The following is a 22,302-nucleotide window of genomic DNA, read 5'->3' on the forward strand; positions in this document are numbered from 1 at the left end:
AAAAAAAAAAAAAAGAAAAAAGCCGTGATCGCGGGAGGTCCTTCGCTCCGAGCGGGAGTGAGGGACCGTCCGCCGAATTGCACCGAATAGCTGGACGTGCCGCCCCTCTCCGGAGTGGCCGCCCCAAGCACCTGCTTGGCAAGCTGGTTCCTGGAGCCAGCCCTGCTCAGGAGGTATCTAGTCCAACCCCCTGCTCAAAGCAGGACCAATCCCCAACTAAATCATCCCAGCCAGGGCTTTGTCAAGCCTGACCTTAAAAACCTCTAAGGATGGAGATTCCACCACCTCACTAGGTAACCCATTCCAGTGCTTCACCACCCTCCTAGTGAAATAGCGTTTCCTAATATCCAACCTAGACCTTGTTATGCAGACAAAACTACACAGGATTGTTTCAGGGGGCAAGACAAAGATGCCACATTTATTATGATAACACAATTTGATTTGTGACCAATAACTAATACCTATACACACACACATCCACATTTACACATCAGATGTTCTGCAGCTGCTGTATAGGAGAAACTGCTGAGCTTGAATTGCTACGCAAACTAGATACAATCAATTTAGGCTTGAATAGAGACTGGGAATGGCTGAGCCATTACAAACATTGAATCTCTCTCCCCTTGTAAGTATTCTCACACTTCTTATCAAACTGTCTGTACTGGGCTATCTTGATTATCACTTCAAAAGTTTTTTTTCTCTTACTTAATTGGCCTCTCAGAGTTGGTAAGACAACTCCCACCTGTTCATGCTCTCTGTATGTGTGTATATATATCTCCTCAATATATGTTCCATTCTATGCATCCGAAGAAGTGGGCTGTAGCCCACGAAAGCTTATGCTCATAAATGTGTTAGTCTCTAAGGTGCCACAAGTACTCCTGTTCTTTTTGCGGATACAGACTAACACGGCTGCTACTCTGAAAGCTGCTGTATCGTTACCAGTCCTGAACGTAGCTTGAGTCAGTGGCTTGATTTTGCAGCTTGGGTTCGTAGCTCGTGGTGGTAACTGGCCAGGAAAGCCGGGCACAAGGAAGGGCTGGGTCTGCCCTCCCATGTTGGCAGCAGAACGTTGCCCTCCAAAGTCTTCCATCTCACCCATCCTTTTTGTAGGCTTTAGTTTGAATCCAGAGTCTATAGGTCTTGCTGTGTCACGCTGCCTCTGGGTTCGGTGTGATTGATCACCCGTCAATTGCAGACCCATGACTTTCAGCCTGGGACCTGGCTTTGATCTTCCTTCTATTGTACCTTTGTTGTTGTTTTTTAGGGTGGACTCTTCTTACTTTGTTAGGGCTCTTGTCTGCATCTTCAGCCCTTGGTGTTTGAACTCTATTTCATCAGGACAGGCTGGTGCTGGAAGTTGATTCCATCATCCATACATACCTCATTCACACATCTAAACTAAACTAATAAGATTACAGCAGGGTTTTGCAAAAATGAAGGTTGCAGCAAGCTTTTACAAAATGGAGTGAGCGTTTTAAAATGGAGTTTGAGTTACAATATGGACAAGTGTAAGGAATGACAAAGAGTGAACAGAAGCTACAATGTAGACAAGTATAATGAATGGCAAACAGTGAGCAGAAGTAGACAAGTGTAGTGAATGGCAAACAGTGAACAGAAGTTACAATACTGAAACAGGAGTGGGTGGGTGAGATTCTGTGGCCTGCGTTGTGCAGGAGGTCAGACTAGATGATCATAATGGTCCCTTCTGACCTTAAAGTCTATGAGTGCAAGTCTTAGTGATTTAAGCAGGAATTGGATTGACAGTAAAACTTACAAGGGCAACTGGCTGAACAGCTATGGCTCTTAACAAGCATCTTAATTGTCAATTAGTCAGTTATTGGGGTAACCGATTTTATGAATGAATGTTGTTTCATTCATAAAACTTTACTTATGAAGTTACATTAATAAAATGAACAATTAAAAACAATTTAATTCATCAGTTCTACAACCTCCCCCACTGCAACTTGAGACCATTGCTCCTTGTTCTGTCATCTGCCACCACTTTGAACAGCCGAGCTCCATCCTCTTTGGAACCCCCTTTCAGGTAGTTGAAAGCTGCTATCAAATCTCCCCTCTTTCTTCTCTTCTCCAGACTAAATAATCCCAGTTCCCTCAGCCTCTCCTCATAAGTCATGTGCTCCAGACCCCTGATCATTTTCATTGCCGTCTGCTGGACTCTCTCCAGTTTGTCCACATCCCTTCTGTAGTGGGGGGCCCAAAACTGGATGCAATACTCCAGATGTGGCCTCACCAGTGCCGAATAGAGGGGAATGATCACTTCCCTCGATCTGCTGGCAATGCTCCTACTAATGCAGTGCAATATACCGTTAGCCTTCTTGGCAACAAGGGCACACTGCTGACTCATATCCAGCTTCTCATCCACTGTAATCCCCAGGTCCTTTTCTGCAGAACTGCTGCTTAGCCACATGGTTAGGTTGACGTAAGCTGCCTTGCGTCAACCTAACCGTGGAAGTGTCTTCGCTTAGCTGTGGGTCCTGCCGACGCAAGTGCCTCTCTACGCCGGTTTAGTAACGCCACTTCCCCAAGCGGTGGAGAGTCACGGCCGCTGTACTTGGGTGGACACAGTGTCAGTGCAGACACGGACAGGTGCCGGCTTTCAGGAGCCATCCCACAATGCCCCACCGTGATGGTCCAAGCGCTACTTGTGAGGTCGTGCACTGCTGACACAAGGAGCCAAGTGTGCACGCACAAGCAATTTAATAACTGCAGTGGCTGGATGCCGATGTAATTTTGTGGTGTTGACATGGTCTGACTGTAGTTAATCTACCTCCCCGAGGGGCGGTAGCTAGGTAAGTGGAAGAACTCCTCTGTGGGCCTAGCGCTGTCTGCTCCAGGGTTAGGTCGCCATAGCGATCTCTCTCAGCAGGGTGGATTTGTCACGCCCCCAGAGACTGAGCTAGGCCCATGTAAGATTTCAGTGTAGACCAGCCCTAGGACAACGCTTCTTAAAAAGAGTTAACATCTGTGTGCCCAGTCTCTGCAGTGACACTAGACAGTGGTTGATTGATGGGCACTCTGCTCACCAGCTGGTGTCAGGCAACAATCCCTCTTGCACAATGTTCTACTGTGCGGGGGAGGCAGGCCCAGCGCTGTGCCCTGGGTGTGGGGGGGGGGGAGGGGGGGGGGGCCCGGCGGCGGGCGGGGGGGGGGGGGGGGGGGGGGGCGGGCCCGGCGCGGGGCCGGGGGGAGGAGGAGGGCGCAGCGCTGGGCCATGTGGGGGAGGAAGGCAGCCTGGTGCTATATCATGGGATGAGGAAGCTGGTCTGTGGTTATGCACAGGATTGGACATCAGGAGATATGGGTTCTAATCCCACCTCTGCCACAAACTTGTCCTTCGGCAAGTCCTTTAATTTCTCTACTTTGTAAAATAGAGATAATGTTCACCTAGCTCATGGTCAGGGCTTGCGCAGCTTAATGGGCGAGTGCGTGTAAAGAGCTTTGAGTTGGGTTGGAGGGGAATAGGAAGGTGGGGCGTACTAGAACAGGCGTGGCCGGCGGGGTTTACAGAGCATCCAGCTCTGGGCGCTGCTCATCCTTGGCTGGGCAGGACTGACAGTTGAAGGTGGCGAGACAGGAGACCGGACTGGTGTGGTCTGGGGCAGGGGACTGCAGGGCTATCACAGGCAGCCTCTGTATTCTGTCTTCACCGATGTAGCTCCCGAGCTGGGGAGGGTCCCTGCGGCACTCCCCCGCCCCCATGCCCGGTGTGTGCAGCCACAGCACTGCGTGAGGACCGGTGTCTGTCTGAGCCTGGCGTGGTGGCCTAGCGTAGCTCCGTGCCCTAAAGAAGAGGGCTGGCTGTGAGTTCTGAGCCAGGCCAGTTCACTCACTCCCACTCAGCATCGAAATCCTGCTGGATCCTGGCAAACGTCCTTTCTCCAATTCCCCGTCCGGCTAGTTCCCGGGGGCACGCGACCTGGGCAGCGGGTCGCTTCCAAAGAGCGAGTCTCTCTCCCTGCCCTATGCAGCTGTTTCTCATGCACATCTAAAATAATAAATTAAAATCTCCTAGAACTGGAAAGGACCTTGAAAGGTCATCGAGTCCAGCCCCCTGCCTTTACTAGCAGGACCAAGTACTGATTTTTGCCCCAGATCCCTAAGTGGCCCCCTTAAGGATTGAACTCACAACCCTGGGTTTAGCAGGCCAATGCTCAAACCACTGAGCTATCCCTCCCCCCATCTCAGACCCCTGCAGTCTCCTCAGCATCCCGCTCACTTGTGGGTGCTCGCCCGGGTGTACACACATTGCATCAGTGCTCGGGGCTGTGTTCTCCTCCATCGTCTGCGGAAGCTGGGCCCGAATGTCTCCCTTTTCCCCCCTCCTCGCAGGAACGGTTCCAGGTCAAGAACCCCCCCTCTGCGTACATCCAGAAACTGAAGAGCTACTTGGATACGGGCGGAGTCAGCAGAAAGGTGACCTCCGATTGGCTGATTGCCATGGCGGTATTATCCTCCCCCTTTTATTCTCCCCTCTCCTTTGCTTCCCCTTAGCTTTTGTACCGCAGTTGAGAGCTGAGGTCCCCGAACTGGGGTACGTGCACCCCAGGGGCACAGGAGCTGTTGGAAGTGGGGCCCGGTAGCAGGGTGGTCTGTCCTCTGTAAGGGGGAGGGGAGCCTGGACCAGACAACCCCTTTCCATGCCATGAGCCCTGCAAGGACACCGGTATTTCAGGGTGCAGCAGACTAGCTGGAGGTTGGGGTTAGGTGTCCATCAGGTGCCTACCTCCTGGCTGGCTGGCTCCCAGGAGGAGAGGGAGAGCAGAATTACAGGGGAGCAGCAGCCCAGGAGAGAGGTTCCCTAGGCTGGGACTCAGCAGAGAGACTGGGGGCTGGGGAGCCTGCCTAAGTCACAGCACAGCCCCCAAGGCTCAGTGGGGGCCCCAGAACCAAAGGGCACAAGTAGGGGAGCAAAGGAGGCTCCCTGGAGCGGGGCTGGCAGCTGGATACTGGTGGGCTGGGGAGCCTGCCCGAGTCACAGCACAGCCCTGAGGAGAGAGGCTGTGGAATCCCTTGGCTGCGAGGAAGGCGTTTAGTCCAGGGACCAGGGCAGAGGGAGACCCGTGGGAAAGACGGTCCAGAGAGGACAGGGGCTGGCAGAGCTGCCTGGCTCAGAGGAAATGGGAAGGGAGCCCTGGAATGAGGGCGAATTGGAGCTGGAGTTGCCTGATGCCAGCTGAGGCCCCCTCATTTCCAGCTCCCTATCCCTCCCTTCTGAACCCTCCCTGCCCTTTTACACACCCACTCCCTCACACCCCACCAGCGCCCCTCCCCGCAGTCTAACCTCATTACAGCCGGGAAACGGGATTCCCAGTTCACAAAACTTTTCCTGATTTCAAGAACTTTCCTGTTCTGCATCGAGATGAAACTGCGACTTTTTGAAGTTTTTGGTGTGGAAAAACCTCAGAGAGACCCCCCCCCCAATCCATCCCAGAATAGCCAGTAGCCTGAGGTCAGGGCACTCCACGGGATGTGACAGCCCCAGGTCCCAGGGCCTGTTCTGAGTCAGGCGGTTCTGGACTGGGGCTGCGTCTCTCTCATTTTGACTCGAAATTCCATCCTGGGCCTGAGGACCCTTCCTTACAAAAGTTTCATGGAAACTGGGACGTTCCTGCGAAAAGTTTTGGATTTAACAGATCGGCATTTTCTGATGAAAAACCATTTAGTCAAAAAATGTCCAACCCCCTCTAAACCTCCCGTCCTGTAGCCCTCCCCCCCCAGGCGCCCCCAGCCAAAAGGCCTTCTCTTCTAGTTTCCCCAGGCAGATCTCCACCAGCCAAATTTGAAACTTATTGCACTTTGACTCTATATGTCTGTTAAGGTCTAAAATAAGTGTGCACAGAAAGGAGATGCTGGCATGAGGGGAGATACGTGGACCAGTAACACTGGGAATCACTGCTCTAGAGGTTATCTGGAGTTAACACAGGTGGTAAAAGAGAAATGAGGCCGCAACCTGGCCAGTGATGGTGCAGATCTGTCTAACTCCCCTTTGCTTTTTGAAATGCAGTTTAAGAGGCGAGTGCAGGAGTCCACACAGGTGCTCCGAGAGCTGGAGATCTCGCTGAGGACCAACTATATCCGGTGAGTATCTATGGATCACGTGCTAATGTCCAGGGTTAGTGCAGGTGACTGTCTCCCTCTAGTGGCCACTCCCACCCTGCAAGTGATAGGGCTTGTGCTTTGGGGGCTGCAGGTCTGCGTTGTACTTGGCGGCTGTGCCGACAAGGGGGGTTACACTCTTGCCTGCTAATCACTGCAGGCCTGCAAGGAGGAGGGGCTGCTATCAATGCTAGCCGGAGGTCTGCTTTGACTCCAGCAGCAGAGCTGCTGTGTTTTTGAGTACAAAGGTCCCTGGTTCAAGACCCGTCAGTGATGCATTCCTGCCATGCGCCATCTGCTGCTCTCCTCTGCTTGGCTTTCAGATGCCATAATGGTCGTGCTGTGTCTGGGGGGGTGAGCACTGTGGGGAACTAGGGACGACCCCACTGAGTTTGCCTCAGTGCTACCATCCCACTGTGAAAATCTCATGACTTTGGTGGTGAGGCTTTCGTGGGCCCCTGGCTGTCTACCAGCCCCATCTGGCTCATGGAAGATCCAGAACAGGTGCAAATCTGGGTGGAGATGGGACCTTCACTCCTCTGATGGTTAGAAAGCGTTGCCGAATTTCAAACCTAACCTTGTTGATGGGCAGTTTATATCCCTTTGTTCTTGTGTCCACACTGGCTCTTCTGTGGCCCCATGCTTTGTGCAGAAGCCTCTCTGAAGGTACCTGGAGTGCAGTGTGTGACGGGCTCTCGGGATCAGACCCAGGCTGGGTGGGAATGGGCACTGAGCCTGGCCGGCCCAGTGTCTGCGCTGCCAGGGTGACCTGGAGTATGTCTAATGCTAAATCTACCCCCATGCTGTGGGGCAAACCCACTAGGTAGTGCTCTGGCGAGTGGGACCCAGCACTGATCTGGAACGTCCATACTGTCGTCTGAGCATGGAGCAAAAGCAGATGGGCAGTGCCCCTCCCTGATCGTGGGACTGGGGCTGTCCCGTGCCATCTGGGGCCTGGCCCAAAGCCAGTCACGGCTCAGAGTGATGGAGGCAGTTTGGGCGGGTCCTGTTGAGAGCAGGTGCCTGCCTTCTACCCGTGGCATGGGCAGAGGAGCGTGGATGGGGTGGGGGTGACAGCAGCCAAACAGGAGACAAGCGGAGGGGTTTCTGGGAGAGCAGGAAGGTGGGTCTGGGGGTTCAGGCATTGGGCTCTGAGACTTAGGAAACCTGGGGGCAATTCCCAGCCTTGCCACAGACTCCCTGCCTGGCCTTGGGTGAGTCTCTGCACATCTCCGAGCTGCCATCCCTGGCCTGCGAGATGGGGTGGCAGTGCTGGCATGCCTGACCAATGGCTCAGTCTCGGGGGGGAGCTCTGAGACTTTCGGGGCCGGGACGGAGGGACTTGAGCTCTCAGGAAAAGAGTAAAAAGCTCCCCCTGGAGCAGGGAACCTGTGAATAACCGTGCGGTGCGGGAAGCAAGAAGAGGGACTGCTGGCTGCCCCGGGGGGACGCAGCCATGCAGCAGGGCCCTGATGGAAAGTGAACCTTTCTACTCCTGTGAAGCCTGGCCATGCATCCGACCGGGCCAGGCTGACTCGACACCACCCATATCCTCAAAGGGCTGCGTCCTAACTCTGCTGTCCGCCCCGAGTGTGGGGGCCCTAGGCCAGTGGGGAGAGAGCTGGGATGGGGGGAGACGCAGCCCTGCCCTTCCCCACAGCTCTAGGAAGGGAGCAGATTACTTAATCCCAGGGCTGTGGCTAGTGTGTGAGGGGGGCAGAGCCAGCGTGCTTCCAGCCCACCCTGCCACTGCCCACTGGCTCGTGCAGAGCAGCGCTGGGTGAGCTGGCCCTGGGCTCCCCGTTACAGCTGGGTTCAGTCTGAGCAGGGGTAGCCACAGGGCTGGGCCGCTCCGGCCCGAGGGGGAGGGGAGGGGGGAGAGATGCTCTAGAAAGGAAGTAAAGGGAAGAAAAGAGAAATGGGCGTGAGGATGGGGGTGCAGCTGGGCCGTCCCTGCCTGATCTCCCTGGCTAACGCACCTCCTCTCCCCCAGCTGGGTGCAGGAGTTCCTGAACGAGGAGAACAAGGGGCTGGACGTGCTGCTGGAATACCTCGCCTTCGCCCAGTGCGCCGTCACGTAAGTTGCTGCTGAGCCCTTTGCCCCCGCCGGGGAGGGGAGGGCGCTGGGACGGGTGCCGTTTCCTCCGCTAGAGTCGGCCCCGCGTCAGACCAGCGCCGCAGTGCCGAGCTGTAAGCACGCGAGTCGGGCCTGTGACTTCAGGCCTAACGTGGGAGCCCTGCCTGAGCGCCATGCTCACGGGAGCCCTGCTCCTGCGTTAACAGGCCCTGGCTCTGAACTTCGGCCACTTGGCTAGACTGCCTCTGCGTCCCTCACTAGCATCTTGTGAGCGGGGGCAGGCGGCCCCTTCGCTTTCTTTACAGCTCGTTGGGAATGAGTCCCTGGAAGCAGCCTCCCGGGAGGGCAGGGCCAAGAGCCACAGTCTGGGGCGGCCCACGTCTAAGCCATGGGGCCTTCCGCTAGTGCCCCAGTCTGTGCCCTCTGGCAGCAAGGCGTGCCAGCCCCTAGCGCAATAGAGCCCCGCCACGGGCAGCTCCCAAGCGTGGGGCAGCGCACTGGCCTAGACCACAGGTGCCAGACTGGGGCCCACGGGGGGCTGGCTGCTCACCTGGTGCTGGTGGCTCCAGCCTGTCGCGTTTCATTAAAAGAAGCTTGATCTCCACGTGCCCTTCCCTGAAGCAACTTTCCCATGCACACGACAGCTGTAGCTGCCTGTCCTGGACTGTGCATGGGAGGGGAGGGGCCACACGAGCCTGGCCCGTGCGACATCAGGGCTGGGGCCCCAGCTCTCCATGGGAGGCCAGCGGGGTCTGGGGTTGTGGGAGCGGGGCTCCCTCGGCTCCTTTTGCCCAGGAGCAGGTTTCTGAGAGCCAGGCAGAGTGAGACCCAAGGGCTGGGAGCTGAAGCCAGACAAACTCCGACTAGAAAGGAGGTGCCAGTTGCTCACAGGGAGGGTGATTAATCAGTGGAACAGCCTCCCTAGGGACAGGGTAAATTCTCCATCCCTGGGAGTGTTTCGATCCAGACCGTCTGTCTCCTGACAGCTCTGCTCAAGCCTGGCATTTTGCCAGGCCATTGGGGGTGGCCAGGCACCTTGGTACCATCGAAAGCAAAGTCTCATCCCCCTCCCCTTCAGGGTCCAGTGTGCCGTGCCCGCCTCTGGGGACATGCCCAGCTCACAGAGCCGCAGGGCCAGACAGCACCGAGATGCAGGGTTGGCTGAGCATGGGTGGCACTGAGACCGTTCTATGGTACACGCTGAGGGGGGCTGCACAGATTTTGGCTTCAGAGACGGGGTTGCCGACTGGCAAAGGCTGAGAAAGATGCTCTTGCTCAGACGTGCTGGCACCCCTGTGCTAGGCGGGAGGACAGACATAGATGATTTTATCTGGCCTTAAAATCGATGAAAACCCCACCTCTTGTCGCGGTTCCCCTCCCCATTCCCTTGTCTGTCCCTGTCCTGGGTGCTGAAATTTCTGCAGCTTGCAGAGATCTCCCTAAAAGCCCGTCCGTCTCCACTCCCTCAACCTGCTGCCTCAGGGCTGGCCCCTGGCGCCCAGGGCCGGGGGCTGTTCCATTAACAACCCACCTGGGACGGATGGTTAAACTCCCTGAGCTCGGAGCCCTGTGCCCGCATGGTCTGTTTGCACTTTCTAGGCATAACCATCCGTGGTGGCATTGTTGGTCCCTGGGGACATTTGTGGGGCCATGCAGGGCTGTGGTGGCAGCAGTACCTGCCCTGAGGCGTGTGCGGCTACGTGTGGCTCTGGCCGGCTGAGTGGTAGCGTGGGGCTGAGGGGGGCTGGAGGCCGGCTGGGGAGCAAGCTGGTGTGGGCCAGTCTCTGCAGTCCCAGAGGAGTGAGGGCTGGGCAGTCTCATCCCGCCCCTGGGCTCGAGTGGTGGGGGCCTCTGCCGAGGAGCAGCGAGATACCTATGCTGGGGGACCTCCTCTCACTGTGCTCTGTCGCTGGGTCTGCCCTTCCCCCACCACTGGCCGGGATCCTGCTGCCTCATACAAGGCCTCACTATATTCTGCTGACTCACACGTCTGTCTTCACGTGTGTGGCTCCAGGTACAATATGGAGAGCGCAGATAACGGGAGCCCGGGCTCTGACAAGGGCAAGTCCCCGGACAGATCCATGGAGGACCTCAGCAAGAGCAACTCCTCGTCCCCCACACAGGGCTCCTCCAAAACGAGGAACCTGACTATCAGGTAACACACGCAGCCAGCCTGGGACACCCCATGCTGGAGCCCGTCAGCTCCTGCCCTGCTCAGAGATACTGGAGGAGAGGCCATTGCCAGTGAGTTCTTCTGGCCAAGCAAACAGGCTGCAGCTCGTGGGCCTGATTCTGCCCTGGGCCAGGAGGGAGGCGCCCAGCTCCCACTGGGGAATATTTCCATCCCTGCACCCAACAGAACATCAGCCCCCTCGTGGGAGCGCCCGTGGCACCATTGCACTGTGGCCTCTGACGACTCTTGACACACACAGCTTTGTCTCACTTGCTCGGGCGCTGACACGCTGCCCATCTGGAGTCAGTACAGCCTGGAGTTCCTGGGCTGAGGACCCTGCCCCTCTCCCCACCACCTTTCCTTGTTTGCATACCATATATTTAACTTGGGGCACTCCATGCTGCAGGATGTTACTGAGGCTAATGGCTTGCGAGGGTCAGGGAATAATGGAGCCGGTTGAAATTTTTCACAATTAAAATAAAAACAAATTTAAGAAAAACCACCACCACCCAGAAATAACTGTCCAGCACCATTCCTCGAGTTCTGAGTGTTGGCTGCGGCTGAGTGATGCTTGCACAGCAGGGTCAGGGCTATAGCCACTAGAGGACCACCAGAAACTGCACTGATCTGATGGCCAGAAGGCCAAGTGTGTGTAAATGATAATCGGGGGGGGGTCTCTAATAACTGCCCCCTAAACTGATAAACATGGAGCTTGGTGACCCAGAGAACAACTGTACCTGAATTACACCCCCAGCCCCTGCCCCAGGAAGCATGAGCTGTCTAACGCAGGGGACCTAGCGCCAGGAATCCAGGTTCTGTCCCTGAGAAATTCTCGTAACTACTTATCTGTTACCATTGGCCTCTTCTAACGTGTTTCTCCTCAGCACCCCCAGGTGGTCGGGAAGTGCATTGTCCCCATTTCACCCAGCTCAGGCACAGCGAGGCTAAGCGATTTGCCCAAGGCCACACAGAAGGTCTGTAGCAGAGCAGGGAATTGAACCTAGTGCCCTGACCACTAAAACATCCCTCCTCCCCGACTCTGCTCCTGACTCACCATGTCCCCTCCTGTGCCTCAGTTTCCCCATCAGGATGCTATCACAGGGTAGGGTTGTGAGGCCTAAAAGGACAATAGGTCAAAATCTTGTGGATCTGAAAACAAGGTGAAATGTTAAAAGTGGACGTTGAGGAGCTGGACCCGCCCAGGCCCAGGCTGAATCGGCCTGGTTCTGATCCAGATTGACGGGAGACAGTTCTAGTTCAAAGCCCGCTCACCTCATGCGGCTCTGTGCATGCCCGGTCCCCTCCCACATTCTAACCACAGGCTTCTTTTGCACGCTTCCCTCGGGCCGTGTCTCACGGTAGGTAACCAGGGCTCGCTCTCAGGGATGGTGGAGATTTGGCTCTGACGTCTGCCCCAGTGTTCCTGGTGCTTGGGGTCAGGCTCTGGCATCACTTCCCAGTTCCGTTTCTAGTCGTGTGTAAGGTCGTCCTATGGTGCTGCTTCACGCTCCCTGTGTGTGCAGTCAGCCCTACTGTTGCTCCTGTTATCCCCGTGGGGCCAGCCCTGTCCCGGGGGTGGGGGTGGGAGCCGGAGTCTGACCCCACTGGTCCTGTGAGGCCAGCCGAGCCATGCGGGGAGCAAGCCGGAGTCTGACCCCACTGGCCCTGTGGGGCCAGCCCAGCCATGGGTGGCAGGGGAGAGCCAGAGTCTGACCCCAGGAGCACTGCGGGACCTGTCTAGCCAGGGGGAAGAGCCTTTTGTGCATGCGTAGAATTGCCCCTTTGGGTAGCGCTAGGCCCGCACAAGTGGTGCCGAGGGCCTATTTTGGCCTGCAGAGCCGTGGCCGCTCGTGGTGATGTGCAAGGAGGAAAGAGCCTGGCCTCCCCCCGCCCCCCCCCGGGCGTGTTTGCAAGGCTGGCAGCTAGGAAATCACCTAACCACAGCACGCTGGGCATGGAAACCAGAGAGCCGATAGCCATGGCACCCCGGGCACTTTGCCAGCTGATTTCCAGAGCAGAAATACCCCTTAAGAATCAATAGGGACTTACTGAGTTCCCGGCTCCCCCGGCTGCTACCTGCAGTGACAGCTCAGGAACCCAACCCAGAATTACTGGCTTAAAGCCCGTACATGTGCCCCTGGAGACTGTGCCCTTGCAGGCTGCGGGGCTGTCAGCATGTGCCCTCCGCTCTGAGGGGTTGAGATGCGAGGGAGCAGCCGTTGGTGCAGTGACAAGGCAGGGACCCTCTTTAGGGACTGGATATTTTGAAATGTGACCATGGAAAGGCAAAGGAAGTTCCCTGCATGCAAAGATTGGAGGTGTGATGGGCAGGGCCTGGTGGTAAAGTAAAGGAAGATCCAGGCCCTGGGCCCTCTAGCGGCCTGTAAAAAGAGAGTGGTGCTGAGTTCACGGCCTGGCCTTGCTCTGCTGCTGCGTGCTGGGCACTCAGGCCTCCTGGCCGTCTGCCTGTGCCCCGGAGAGGCCGCCAGGCCCCTGCCGTTCCATTCCGCCATGTGCCTCCAAGGAGGGCGCATCCCCATCAAGTACTGTTTCTCCCTCCTGTCCTGCAGGCTGTAATCCTCCTTCAGGTGCTGCCACTTGAACCAGCAGATCCACACATTCTTTCAACAAGTCCACCCAAGCGTTCCCTCCAGCGCCCCTTGGAGCGATCAGGAGAGTAAACCCAGGCCACCTATGAACTCCTATGCGCCCCGGTGAGCCTCCCGCAGCCATCCGAGATCACCAACGCACTAGGGTGCAGACTGGGCCGGGCCAATGCCCTTTGCTCTCCCCGGCCAGCCCCAAGGCAGAGCCCAGCCCACTCAGTCGTTGGCCTGTCTGCCAAGACAGCCCATGTCTGGGTGTCTGGGGCTGCAGACTGTGGACGGATCAGAGGGGACCCCGTTCCCAGTCTGAGCCAGCCAGGCCCCCAGCCGGTGCTTTCTGTAGCTGTGCCGCCTGCCGAGTCTTTCCTGGGCGTCACCCGCTCTCTTCCTTTGGCCCAGACTCAACCCGGTGCACAGCAGGAAGGCACTGCGGAACTCGCGCATCATCAGCCAGAAGGACGACGTCCACCTCTGCATCATGTGCCTGCGCGCCATCATGAACTACCAGGTGGGGGCAAGGCGATGGCCCGAGCGCGGCCCTGCAGGCAGGGCCATCCAGCAGATTCAGGGGGCCTGGGGTCTTCGGCAGCGGGGGTCCTTCCGCTCCAGGTCTTCGGGACACTTTGGCGTCGGGTCCCGGAGCGAGTGGTGGTGCTGGGGACATCTGGCCTGGCCCTTGGGCAGTGAGCTGTTTGAGTCATCTCCAGCCCAGTCTGAGGGGTGGGGGTGAGTGCAGGTTCCACCCAGCACCCCAGGGCGGTGAGTCCAGGGCAGGCTGTGCTGACCAGAGGGTCAGTCCCACCGCGTGGGGGCCTGAAACGTGAACGTGACTGAACAGCCACATTCCTGCTCTCCCCTGCCTCCCTTTCTCCAGCATCCCCCTTCCTCCTCTTCTCCCCTCCCCTCCGGTTGTGTCATCCCTGCAGCCCCTCCTGATGTCCCTGTGGCTCTGAGCCTGGGGGCCTGGTCCACGATGGAGACCCCTGAGTGCTGTGGTCTCTCTCCTCTCTCTCCATGGCATCAGCTGCTCCTCACTGGGGTCCTTGTAACTGGCCTGGCTCCGCTTGGTGTGTCAGGTCCTGTGGGGACTGGCGGGGTGGCAGAGCAGCTGGCAGGGGGCTTGCCAGCACCTTGGGTGGGATGGGCCTGCGATCCTTGCCCCCCTGGTCCTGCCCAGGTGGTCTCTGCCTTAAAGACACACAAGCATTTCAGAGGGCATGTGGGGGAAGGGCGAGGCGTGGCATCCGCCCCAAACCTGCTAACACCGGCCTCTCCCCCTAGTCTGGATTCAGCCTGGTGATGAACCATCCAGCCTGTGTCAACGAGATCACCTTGAGCCTGAACAACAAGAACCCAAGGTATGCTCCCCGCCCCTCTTCCTTGGGGTCCCTGCTGCGCCAGGCGCTGTACAAACACAGAACAAAAAGCCAAGCCCTGCCCCAGAGAGTTGACAGATGGGGGAGCACAAGGAAGCAGCGAGGCAGGACTGGTCAGCCTTGGCCTGGCTGTGGAATCGCGGCTTTGCTGATGTTTCGGGGAGCTCCCCGCAGGGCAGCACGGGACATGTCGGTTGAGAGGTTAACACATGGGCGATGGAGGCTGGCAGGGGGCTGACGGCTCTCGGCGTGAACGGGAGCCCATAGGGAGGGGGCATAGGCCGTGGAGGGGCTCGTGAGTGAAGACCAGCAGCTTGGGGCTGGTGCCACAGAGAAGGGGCAGCCCCCGGAGGGAGTCAGACCCTGTGTTCTCCCTGTAGGACCAAAGCCCTCGTCCTGGAGCTGCTAGCTGCCGTGTGCCTGGTCCGAGGCGGGCACGACATCATCCTCGCCGCCTTCGACAACTTCAAAGAGGTGGGTCCCCCAGCGACCAGGTCAGAGCCGGTGGGGCCCAGGAGCCAGCTGGCCTGGGGGATCTCAGAGCCCCTGCTGTGGAGGATGGGGGCAATAGGGGTGGGAGCCAGGAACTCCTGCCTCCTAGTCCCAGTTCTGACAGCAACTCTCAGTGCAGCTCGGCTCAATCCCTGCCCTTCCCTGGGCCTCAGTTTCCTCCCCTGAGACCCAGCTGCGTGCTGGGGCTGTGCTGGGTCGGGGCCGAGGAGAGGAGACGCGCCAGGTACTCAGAACGTGGCTGCAGGTGGCAGCCAGTGGAACTGACGCTCCATGACTGAGCAGCCTGGTTCTGTCCCCTCGGTGCCGCCTTGTTGTGTCTGTGCGTCAGGAGCTGGGGAAGCCCTGCTCAGTCACCTCCCGCCCCTGCCTCCTGCGCAGGGCTGCGTCCCACGGCCCGTCTCTGGGGCTCTGGCCAGTCGGATATGTAAACTGGTCGCTGCTGTGGGCGGGGCCGAGCTACATCTCCCCCTCCCCCCGCCCACGTTGTGCCCTAGGCGTAGGGTGCTGCACGTGGCCGGCCCTCCCTGGGCCAGAGCTGAGCAGAGCATGGGGGTAGGTCCAGGAGGGGTCTCTGGGAGCATCATGGAGCACGTCTCTCTCTGAGGAGCCCCTGCCTCACCCCTTGTGGGCTGGGTCCATGAGGGGCTCTCCTTGGCGCCGATGCAGTGCTGGAGCGGCGGGACCCTCTCTCCTCTGCAATCCCACATTCCTTCACAGCCCCGCTCCCTGGAGCCTGTCCTCCCTCCCCCATGCCTGGCGGGCATCCGCACACCAGCCAGCCCCTCACCAGCTCTGTGTGCTTTGGCTCACGCTCCCCTCCCCTCCGCAGCATGCCCTGGCTGGCAGAGCTGGCGTGTCTCTGGGGGCAAGGACCTCATGCTGTAACCAGGATGGGCAGAGGCAGGGCATGTCTCTGCTGCCAGTGCTAGGGCAAGAACCAACCCTCCTGTCATTGCTGCTTCCTGGGAGCCCCCAGCACCGGCTGTGGCTTATCTGCAGGTGCGGGCGTTTGGAATGGGGTCAGAACGCGACCTCTGCCCTCCATGGCTCCCTGCCCAGGGCTGCCAGCTGGCCTGCGGGGGTGTCGGATGGACGCCGTACTGAAGGCTTCCCGTCTCTTCCTCGCTGCACTGGCCCTTAGTGGTAGCAAGGAACAATCTGCCGCCCTTCTCTAGCCCCTTCTGCCAACGATCTCAAGGTGTTTTCCAGACACTGATGTACTGACTCTTGTAAACCCTATGGAGGGTGGCCATGGTTACCCATCCTGCTACACATGGGGAAACTGAGGCACATAGCAGGGAAAGGACTCACCCAAGGCTCCACGGTGAGTCAGTGGCAGAGCCAGGAATAGACCTCAGGTCTCCTACTCCCCGTCCCTGGTTCTGACCATAGGCCCTTGCCTGGAAAGCTGGTGATACAGTGTAATGCCGACAGACCCTGGTCATCAGCGGGCAGGATTGAACCAGGGACCTCAGTGCACGAGGCACTACAGCATGAGCTAAAAGCCAACTGGCTCTTCGCTAAGGCTGTCGAGCAGACTCCTTCATCTCTCTCTACGTGGGCTCGGTGCCATTAGATGGGACAGAGCCCCACCCCCAGGAGGTGTGTGGGTTACACCAGCATGGTATCTCCGCCCATGGCTAGTCTTGCCCTGCCCCCATACAGCCAGGAAGGGGGAAGTCTTTTAGAAGTTCCTAGGGGAGTTAGGAGCACAGTCCCATTGGCTATCAATTGGAGTCAGGTTCCTAACTCCCTTAAACATTTCTGAAAATCTCCCCCAAATGACCTTGGAGCCAGCCCACAATCCTTCCCTCCCACTCACATTTAGCCGCCCCGCCTGCCGTCCCTGGGGGAACAGCCTGCCTAGTCTGGGCTCCTGAAACCGTCCCTCTTGCTGTTGGGGTTTGTAAAATCCCCCGCCCCGTGGCGTCGCAGCTCTGAAGGAAGGGGATGTCGTCCCTTTGAAACGGCACAACGGCCCGCCCGCGCCCCCTGCCCAGCTCCTCTGCCAGGCTCTCAGGGCTGGTTCTGCGCTGCCTGCCGGGAAGTTCTCGCAGGCGTGGCTAGTGCCCGGGTGCCGCTGGCGCCTCCCACTGGGCTGACTCAGGGAGGTTCTAATGCAGCAGGGGATGGGACGGGGGCACTTCATGCAGCTGTGGAGATTCGCCTCTCGGGGGGAAGGCCAAGCACGTGGGAAAGCTCCCTCCTCATCTCCCTGCCCAGAGAGCTCTGCGCACTGAGGGAAGGGCTCCTGAGTGTGGTGCTGCTAATGGTGGAGAGCGACGGGCAGGGGCTGTGCCAGAGTCCTGGGTACACTGTATGAGCTCTGCCAGTGCCCCCCTGTCCTGCCCGGCAGCCCCAGGCTGCTTCTAGCTGGGCTCCCAGCCTAGCGCTGACCCCCAGCCTAGCGCTGACCCCAGCGTAGTTCTGCCCCCTGCATAGTGCTGCCAGTGCCCCCCCTGTCCTGCCTGGCAGCCCCCGGGGCCGTGTCCCGCTGTTGCCCTTTGCTGCTCTCCCTTCTCCCCGGTGAGACAGAACCAGTGTGCCGAGGGCCCTGCGCTGCGGCTGCTGGGGCGAGTGGCGGCTGTTCCGGGCTGGGAGCGTCAGCGAGACGATGCTCAGGCAGGGCTGGCGGTGCCTGGCAATGCCCCAGCTGTCGCTCTGCTGTAACCCTACAAGGGGCTCCAACAAAGGGGCCGATTGGGTGACACGGGCTGCAGGCTGGATCGAATTCCCGGGCGCAACAGCAGGGAGCTGGGCTGAGGCCAGCGGGAGGTGAGTGGGAGACGGGAACCCAGGCTGACATCTGAGCGATGAATGGAGGGGAGCGGACCTGATCCCTCACACTGGAGACAGGCCAGCGAGCCGGAGCACGGTCTGCAGTAGTGGGGGCTGTGCCACGGGGGGCTCCGTTGGCTCAGTGACTTGGGTTTCAGTTCGCTAGCGTGTCCCTTTCAACAGCTACCTGTGCTCTCTCCTATCACTGCATCCCAGCCATGGCTGCGCTTGGAGCCAGGACGCCTGGGTTCTATTCCTGGCTCTGCTGCTAGCATGCTGGGTGACCGAGGGCAAGACCATTCCCAGCTCCATGCCTCAGTTTCTCCATCTGTATAATGGGAATAATAAAACTAACTCACCTCAAAGGGGGCGTGAGGCTCCAGTACCTATAGAGTGAGCTTCGGCTGGAAGGTGCCATCTGAGGGGAATTGGTATTAATTAATTAATGTATTGATTGAGTTCTCCGAGCCCCTGCTGGCACTGCAGGATGGGCCATGGGGGGCTCACAGCCCCATGGCAGGGTCATAGAATCATAGAATATCAGGGTTGGAAGGGACCTCAGGAGGTCATCTAGTCCAACCCCCTGCTCAAAGCAGGACCAATTCCCAACTAAATCATCCCAGCCAGGGCTTTGTCAAGCCGGGCCTTAAAAACCTCCAAGGAAGGAGACTCCACCACCTCCCTAGGTAACGCATTCCAGTGCTTCACCACCCTCCTAGTGAAATAGTGTTTCCTAATATCCAACCTAGACCTCCCCCACTGCAACTTGAGACCATTGCTCCTTGTTCTGTCATCTGCCACCACTGAGAACTGACGAGCTCCATCCTCTTTGGAACCCCCCTTCAGGTAGTTGAAGGCTGCTATCAAATCCCCCCTCATTCTTCTCTTCTGGAGACTAAACAATCCCAGTTCCCTCAGCCTCTCCTCATAAGTCATGTGCTCCAGACCCCTAATCATTTTTGTTGCCCTCCACTGGACTCTTTCCAATTTTTCCACATCCTTCTTGTAGTGTGGGGCCCAAAACTGGACACAGTACTCCAGATGAGGCCTCACCAATGTCGAATAAAGGGGAACGATCACGTCCCTCGATCTGCTGGCAATGCCCCTACTTATACAGCCCAAAATGCCATTAGCCTTCTTGGCAACAAGAGCACACTGTTGACTCATATCCAGCTTCTCGTCCACTGTGACCCCTAGGTCCTTTTCTGCAGAAGGTCCCATCCCTGCAGGGAACAGTAGAGAAATGAGAGCCAGGGAGCAGCTGGAGGAAGGTCATTGTTCACAACCCTCCAATTCCCTCCCCTCATCAGTTGGCTCTGGCCAGGGCTGGACTGCCTGGGCCCGGATCCTGTGGTGTCCTGTGGCCCGGGCACTGCCATTGCACTGCACAAGGGTAGGATGGTGCAGGCATCGCTAACCAGAGAAGTCCTGCCCAGGACAAGGCCATGTCTCTGAGGGCCAGACCCTGCCCACGTCCTCAGGCCCTGGCGTTAGGCGAAGGACCTAGCGCTGGAGCTGGACCCGGACCCAAAGGCCCCAACCTTCACGGGGCCCTGTTCTGAGCTGCAGCGTCTCTCCTGGTGGGGAAGGGGCCTGGGCAGGACCGTGGTGAACCAAGGAGGCTGCTGGACTCAGACGCACCCTGAGGTTCTCTCTGGCCCTAGCTCCCAGCCCACCCCGCCTCATGTCCCCATCCTGGGTCTCCCCAGGGCCTGGCCCAGCCTCCACCAGGCTCGTGGCTGCCCACTGCACTGCATTGGCCTGACCCTTCCCAGGAGTAGCTGAAATGGACTGAATGTTTCCATCCCTCTGCAGCGGGAATCCCAGGAATCGCCGTGTGGCTGCCTGTTGGTGTCCCCTGGCCATGTCCACGTGCACGTCTCCCTCTCCCCTCTGGGTCGCTGCCGCGGGGCAGCAGCACATCGGCTTTATTGAGCCGTCTGGTCAGCTGGGCCTGGCACTAGTGGCAGATGGATGCCAGTTATTGGAGTTCCATCCTGGGCCGAGTTGTCATGGAGGATTTGTACTGCAGCGTCTGGCAGCCTGGTCACAGACAGGGCCCCATGTGCTGGGCACTGCATGGTCCCTTACCTTGGGGAGGCTTTGCCCTCCTGGAGTAATGTAGCAGGGGGGAGGAGCTGGAGATCCCTTGGGGAAGCTACCCCCCTTTTCCCCCAGCTGCCTTTGGCTTCATTTCTAGGAGTGCACGAAAATCTCAGTCCTGCAAGCCCTGGAACAGAAGCCGGGCTGCCGAGAGCTCAGAGCTGTGTGTGCTGCGCTCTGAGCTGAAACCGGCTGTGGTGAGGGGTGGGGCTACACTGGGGCGAGGCCAGTGGAGCGGGGTGTCTGCTCTGGCACACTCAATCATGCACATGCACCCCTCTCATGTACACTCGTTCCAGGCACGGCAACGCTCCCACTCCCCTTTTGGACTGTGCCTGGCAGCAGGGCAGACACCGTTCTGCTCTCTAGGGCAGCAGGATGGCACCGTCTGGGTGGCTTCTCTGCAGGGCAGGGAGCAGCCCATGGCACAGAACCCGCCCATGCTGAGTGGTCTCTGCTCCTGCCCACAGGTCTGCGGAGAGAAGAATCGCTTTGAGAAGCTGATGGAGTATTTCCGAAATGAGGACAGTAACATTGACTTCATGGTGAGCATTTGGGGCGGGGGGGCCAGGCAGCCCCCTCACCTGCCCCATCCCCCAAACCATCCATAACGTGCTGCTGCCTGAGTGTTTGGGGCTCGTGTGATGTGAAGACTTGGCTGGTTTTTCCATCTGCTTAGTGCAGGAAAGAGCTGTTTGCAGCGCCCCTTCCTTCCGCCTGTCACCGTAGGTGGCCATGTCCCACTGCCCCTGGGGTGGATCCAGGGCTCCACACATGGCCATCGGCCCTCTGTTAAACCACACGTGTGTGGCGCTGAGGAAAGAACCTGTAATCTCACTCCCAGGCCTCTGCCACCTGAACTACGGGTGAATCCCATTTGGTGTCAGTAGTAATAGGGCTTTTAGTGTGCATGGGCATCAAACCACTAGAGGGCAGTAGTTATATATTGCACTCTAAGCCCCTTCAAGTCTGGAAGAGCTAGCAGGGGACCGTTCCAAATGCCATGAGCCCCACTGACTGGGTCTTCGAGGCTTGATTTTCCCTGTGTCCAGCAGCTGTGCTGGCTCTGGGCTTGCCTCCTCTCCTCCCACTAAGCGTGGCTGTGTTCCGGGTACAGCTGGGTGACACTTTTTTGCCAAATAGTGAATTCACCATAAAATTCCTTTTTCGGGGCACTGAATTCGGGCCAAACACGGTGAATAGTTTCAGGCACAAAAAAGCCTGAAAGCAAGAAAGATTTAGCAACTGTCTAAACAAACCAGGTTGATGTATTTGTTTCAGGTCGGCATTCCGAATGTTGCATTCAGCGCTAGTGACATTGTTGTGGTGGTTTTTGTTTCACTGAGAAAAAAAAAACCCCACTTTGGTTTGAAACAAAATGAGCTATTTACTTATTTATTTATTTTGGGTTTAGCCACCCAACAAAACCAATCAGTGATTTCTTCAGCTCTGATTAAGGGAGACAGTGTTCTGGAGTGGGTGGCAGGACACCGGGGTTCTCTTCTCTGCTGCTGACTTGCTTGACCTTGGGCCCCGTCTGCTGGTTCCATAGAGCACTCTGCGGCCGCGTTAGTGTGCTAGCAATGGGAAACGCCGTCTCATGCGTGTTCACGCTGGGCATGAGACCCTCTAGCGGCAAGGTCACAAGATTGGGCGGCCAGGCGGCTGCTTCTGGCGCTGTCACTGATGGTTATAGTGTCTCTGCTTGTATCTCGCTGCCCCCGCCCGCCGCTTGCCCTGGGCGAAGGAGGGGCTCTGGTGCTAACCCTGGGGCTCCCCGGCAGGTGGCCTGCATGCAGTTTATCAACATCGTGGTGCACTCGGTGGAGAACATGAACTTCCGCGTCTTCCTGCAATACGAGTTCACTCACCTGGGGCTGGATGAGTATCTGGAGGTGAGGCTGCTCTGACCACTGAGTTCTGAGGGAGGGGAGAGAGGGCTGGTCTGTATGCCCCCATCACTGGAGGTGTTAGCCACTGTCCTCTCAATGAGGGACCTCCTCTGTCTACAGCCATCTCCTTTAATGGGCCTTGTCCGCACGCACCACGTGTGCCATCCCAGCCTGGGCTATCGGCCAAGCAGCCTGGAAATGCTGGGACGGAGAAGGGCTGGGCGAGGACTGGGGTCCTCTGGCTCCCTCTTCCCCAGAGGAGGAGCGGGGTGTTTCCGGAGGAAGAGGAGGTGTGGGCGGATGCACATTCAGCTGAGAACGATCGACTCAGAACGCATGGAACTCCCCGGTAGGGTTAAGGGCTGGGCTGGGCCTGGCTTTGAACGGGGACCCTTGCTGTCTTGTGACAGAGGCTGCGTTACACGGAGAGTGACAAGCTGCAGGTGCAGATCCAGGCATACCTGGATAACATCTTCGATGTGGGCGCCCTGCTGGAGGACACAGAGACCAAGAATGCTGTGCTGGAGCACATGGAGGACCTACAGGAGCAAGTGGGGCAGGTGAGGGCCCTGGGGCACCAGCCAGGGCAGGCAGGGAGCGAGGAGCCGTTCCTGCTAAGGGCGTCTGCAGGAGCTGATCTGCGTATGGGCAGGAAAACGCTGCCATG

At 58.0% G+C, this 22,302-nt stretch overlaps 1 protein-coding gene across 1 annotated transcript in view; it reads left to right on the top strand.

The window, feature by feature from the left end:
- The window catches only part of FMNL1 (formin like 1), a 61,341-nt gene that overhangs the window by 27,950 nt on the left and 11,089 nt on the right, over positions 1 to 22,302 (top strand). Inside the window, exons 3-12 of the mRNA XM_029913148.1 lie at positions 4,351 to 4,464; positions 6,026 to 6,099; positions 8,111 to 8,194; positions 10,209 to 10,349; positions 13,373 to 13,481; positions 14,255 to 14,331; positions 14,730 to 14,823; positions 20,214 to 20,288; positions 21,528 to 21,638; positions 22,046 to 22,195. Of these exons, the coding sequence (XP_029769008.1) occupies positions 4,351 to 4,464; positions 6,026 to 6,099; positions 8,111 to 8,194; positions 10,209 to 10,349; positions 13,373 to 13,481; positions 14,255 to 14,331; positions 14,730 to 14,823; positions 20,214 to 20,288; positions 21,528 to 21,638; positions 22,046 to 22,195 (1,029 nt within the window). The remainder of the gene's footprint in view (positions 1 to 4,350; positions 4,465 to 6,025; positions 6,100 to 8,110; positions 8,195 to 10,208; positions 10,350 to 13,372; positions 13,482 to 14,254; positions 14,332 to 14,729; positions 14,824 to 20,213; positions 20,289 to 21,527; positions 21,639 to 22,045; positions 22,196 to 22,302) is intronic.

This window comes from Terrapene carolina, unplaced genomic scaffold (assembly GCF_002925995.2).
Source record: "Terrapene carolina triunguis isolate 2854851 unplaced genomic scaffold, T_m_triunguis-2.0 Scaffold495, whole genome shotgun sequence".
In the NCBI taxonomy this organism is placed as follows: Eukaryota; Metazoa; Chordata; order Testudines; family Emydidae; genus Terrapene; species Terrapene triunguis.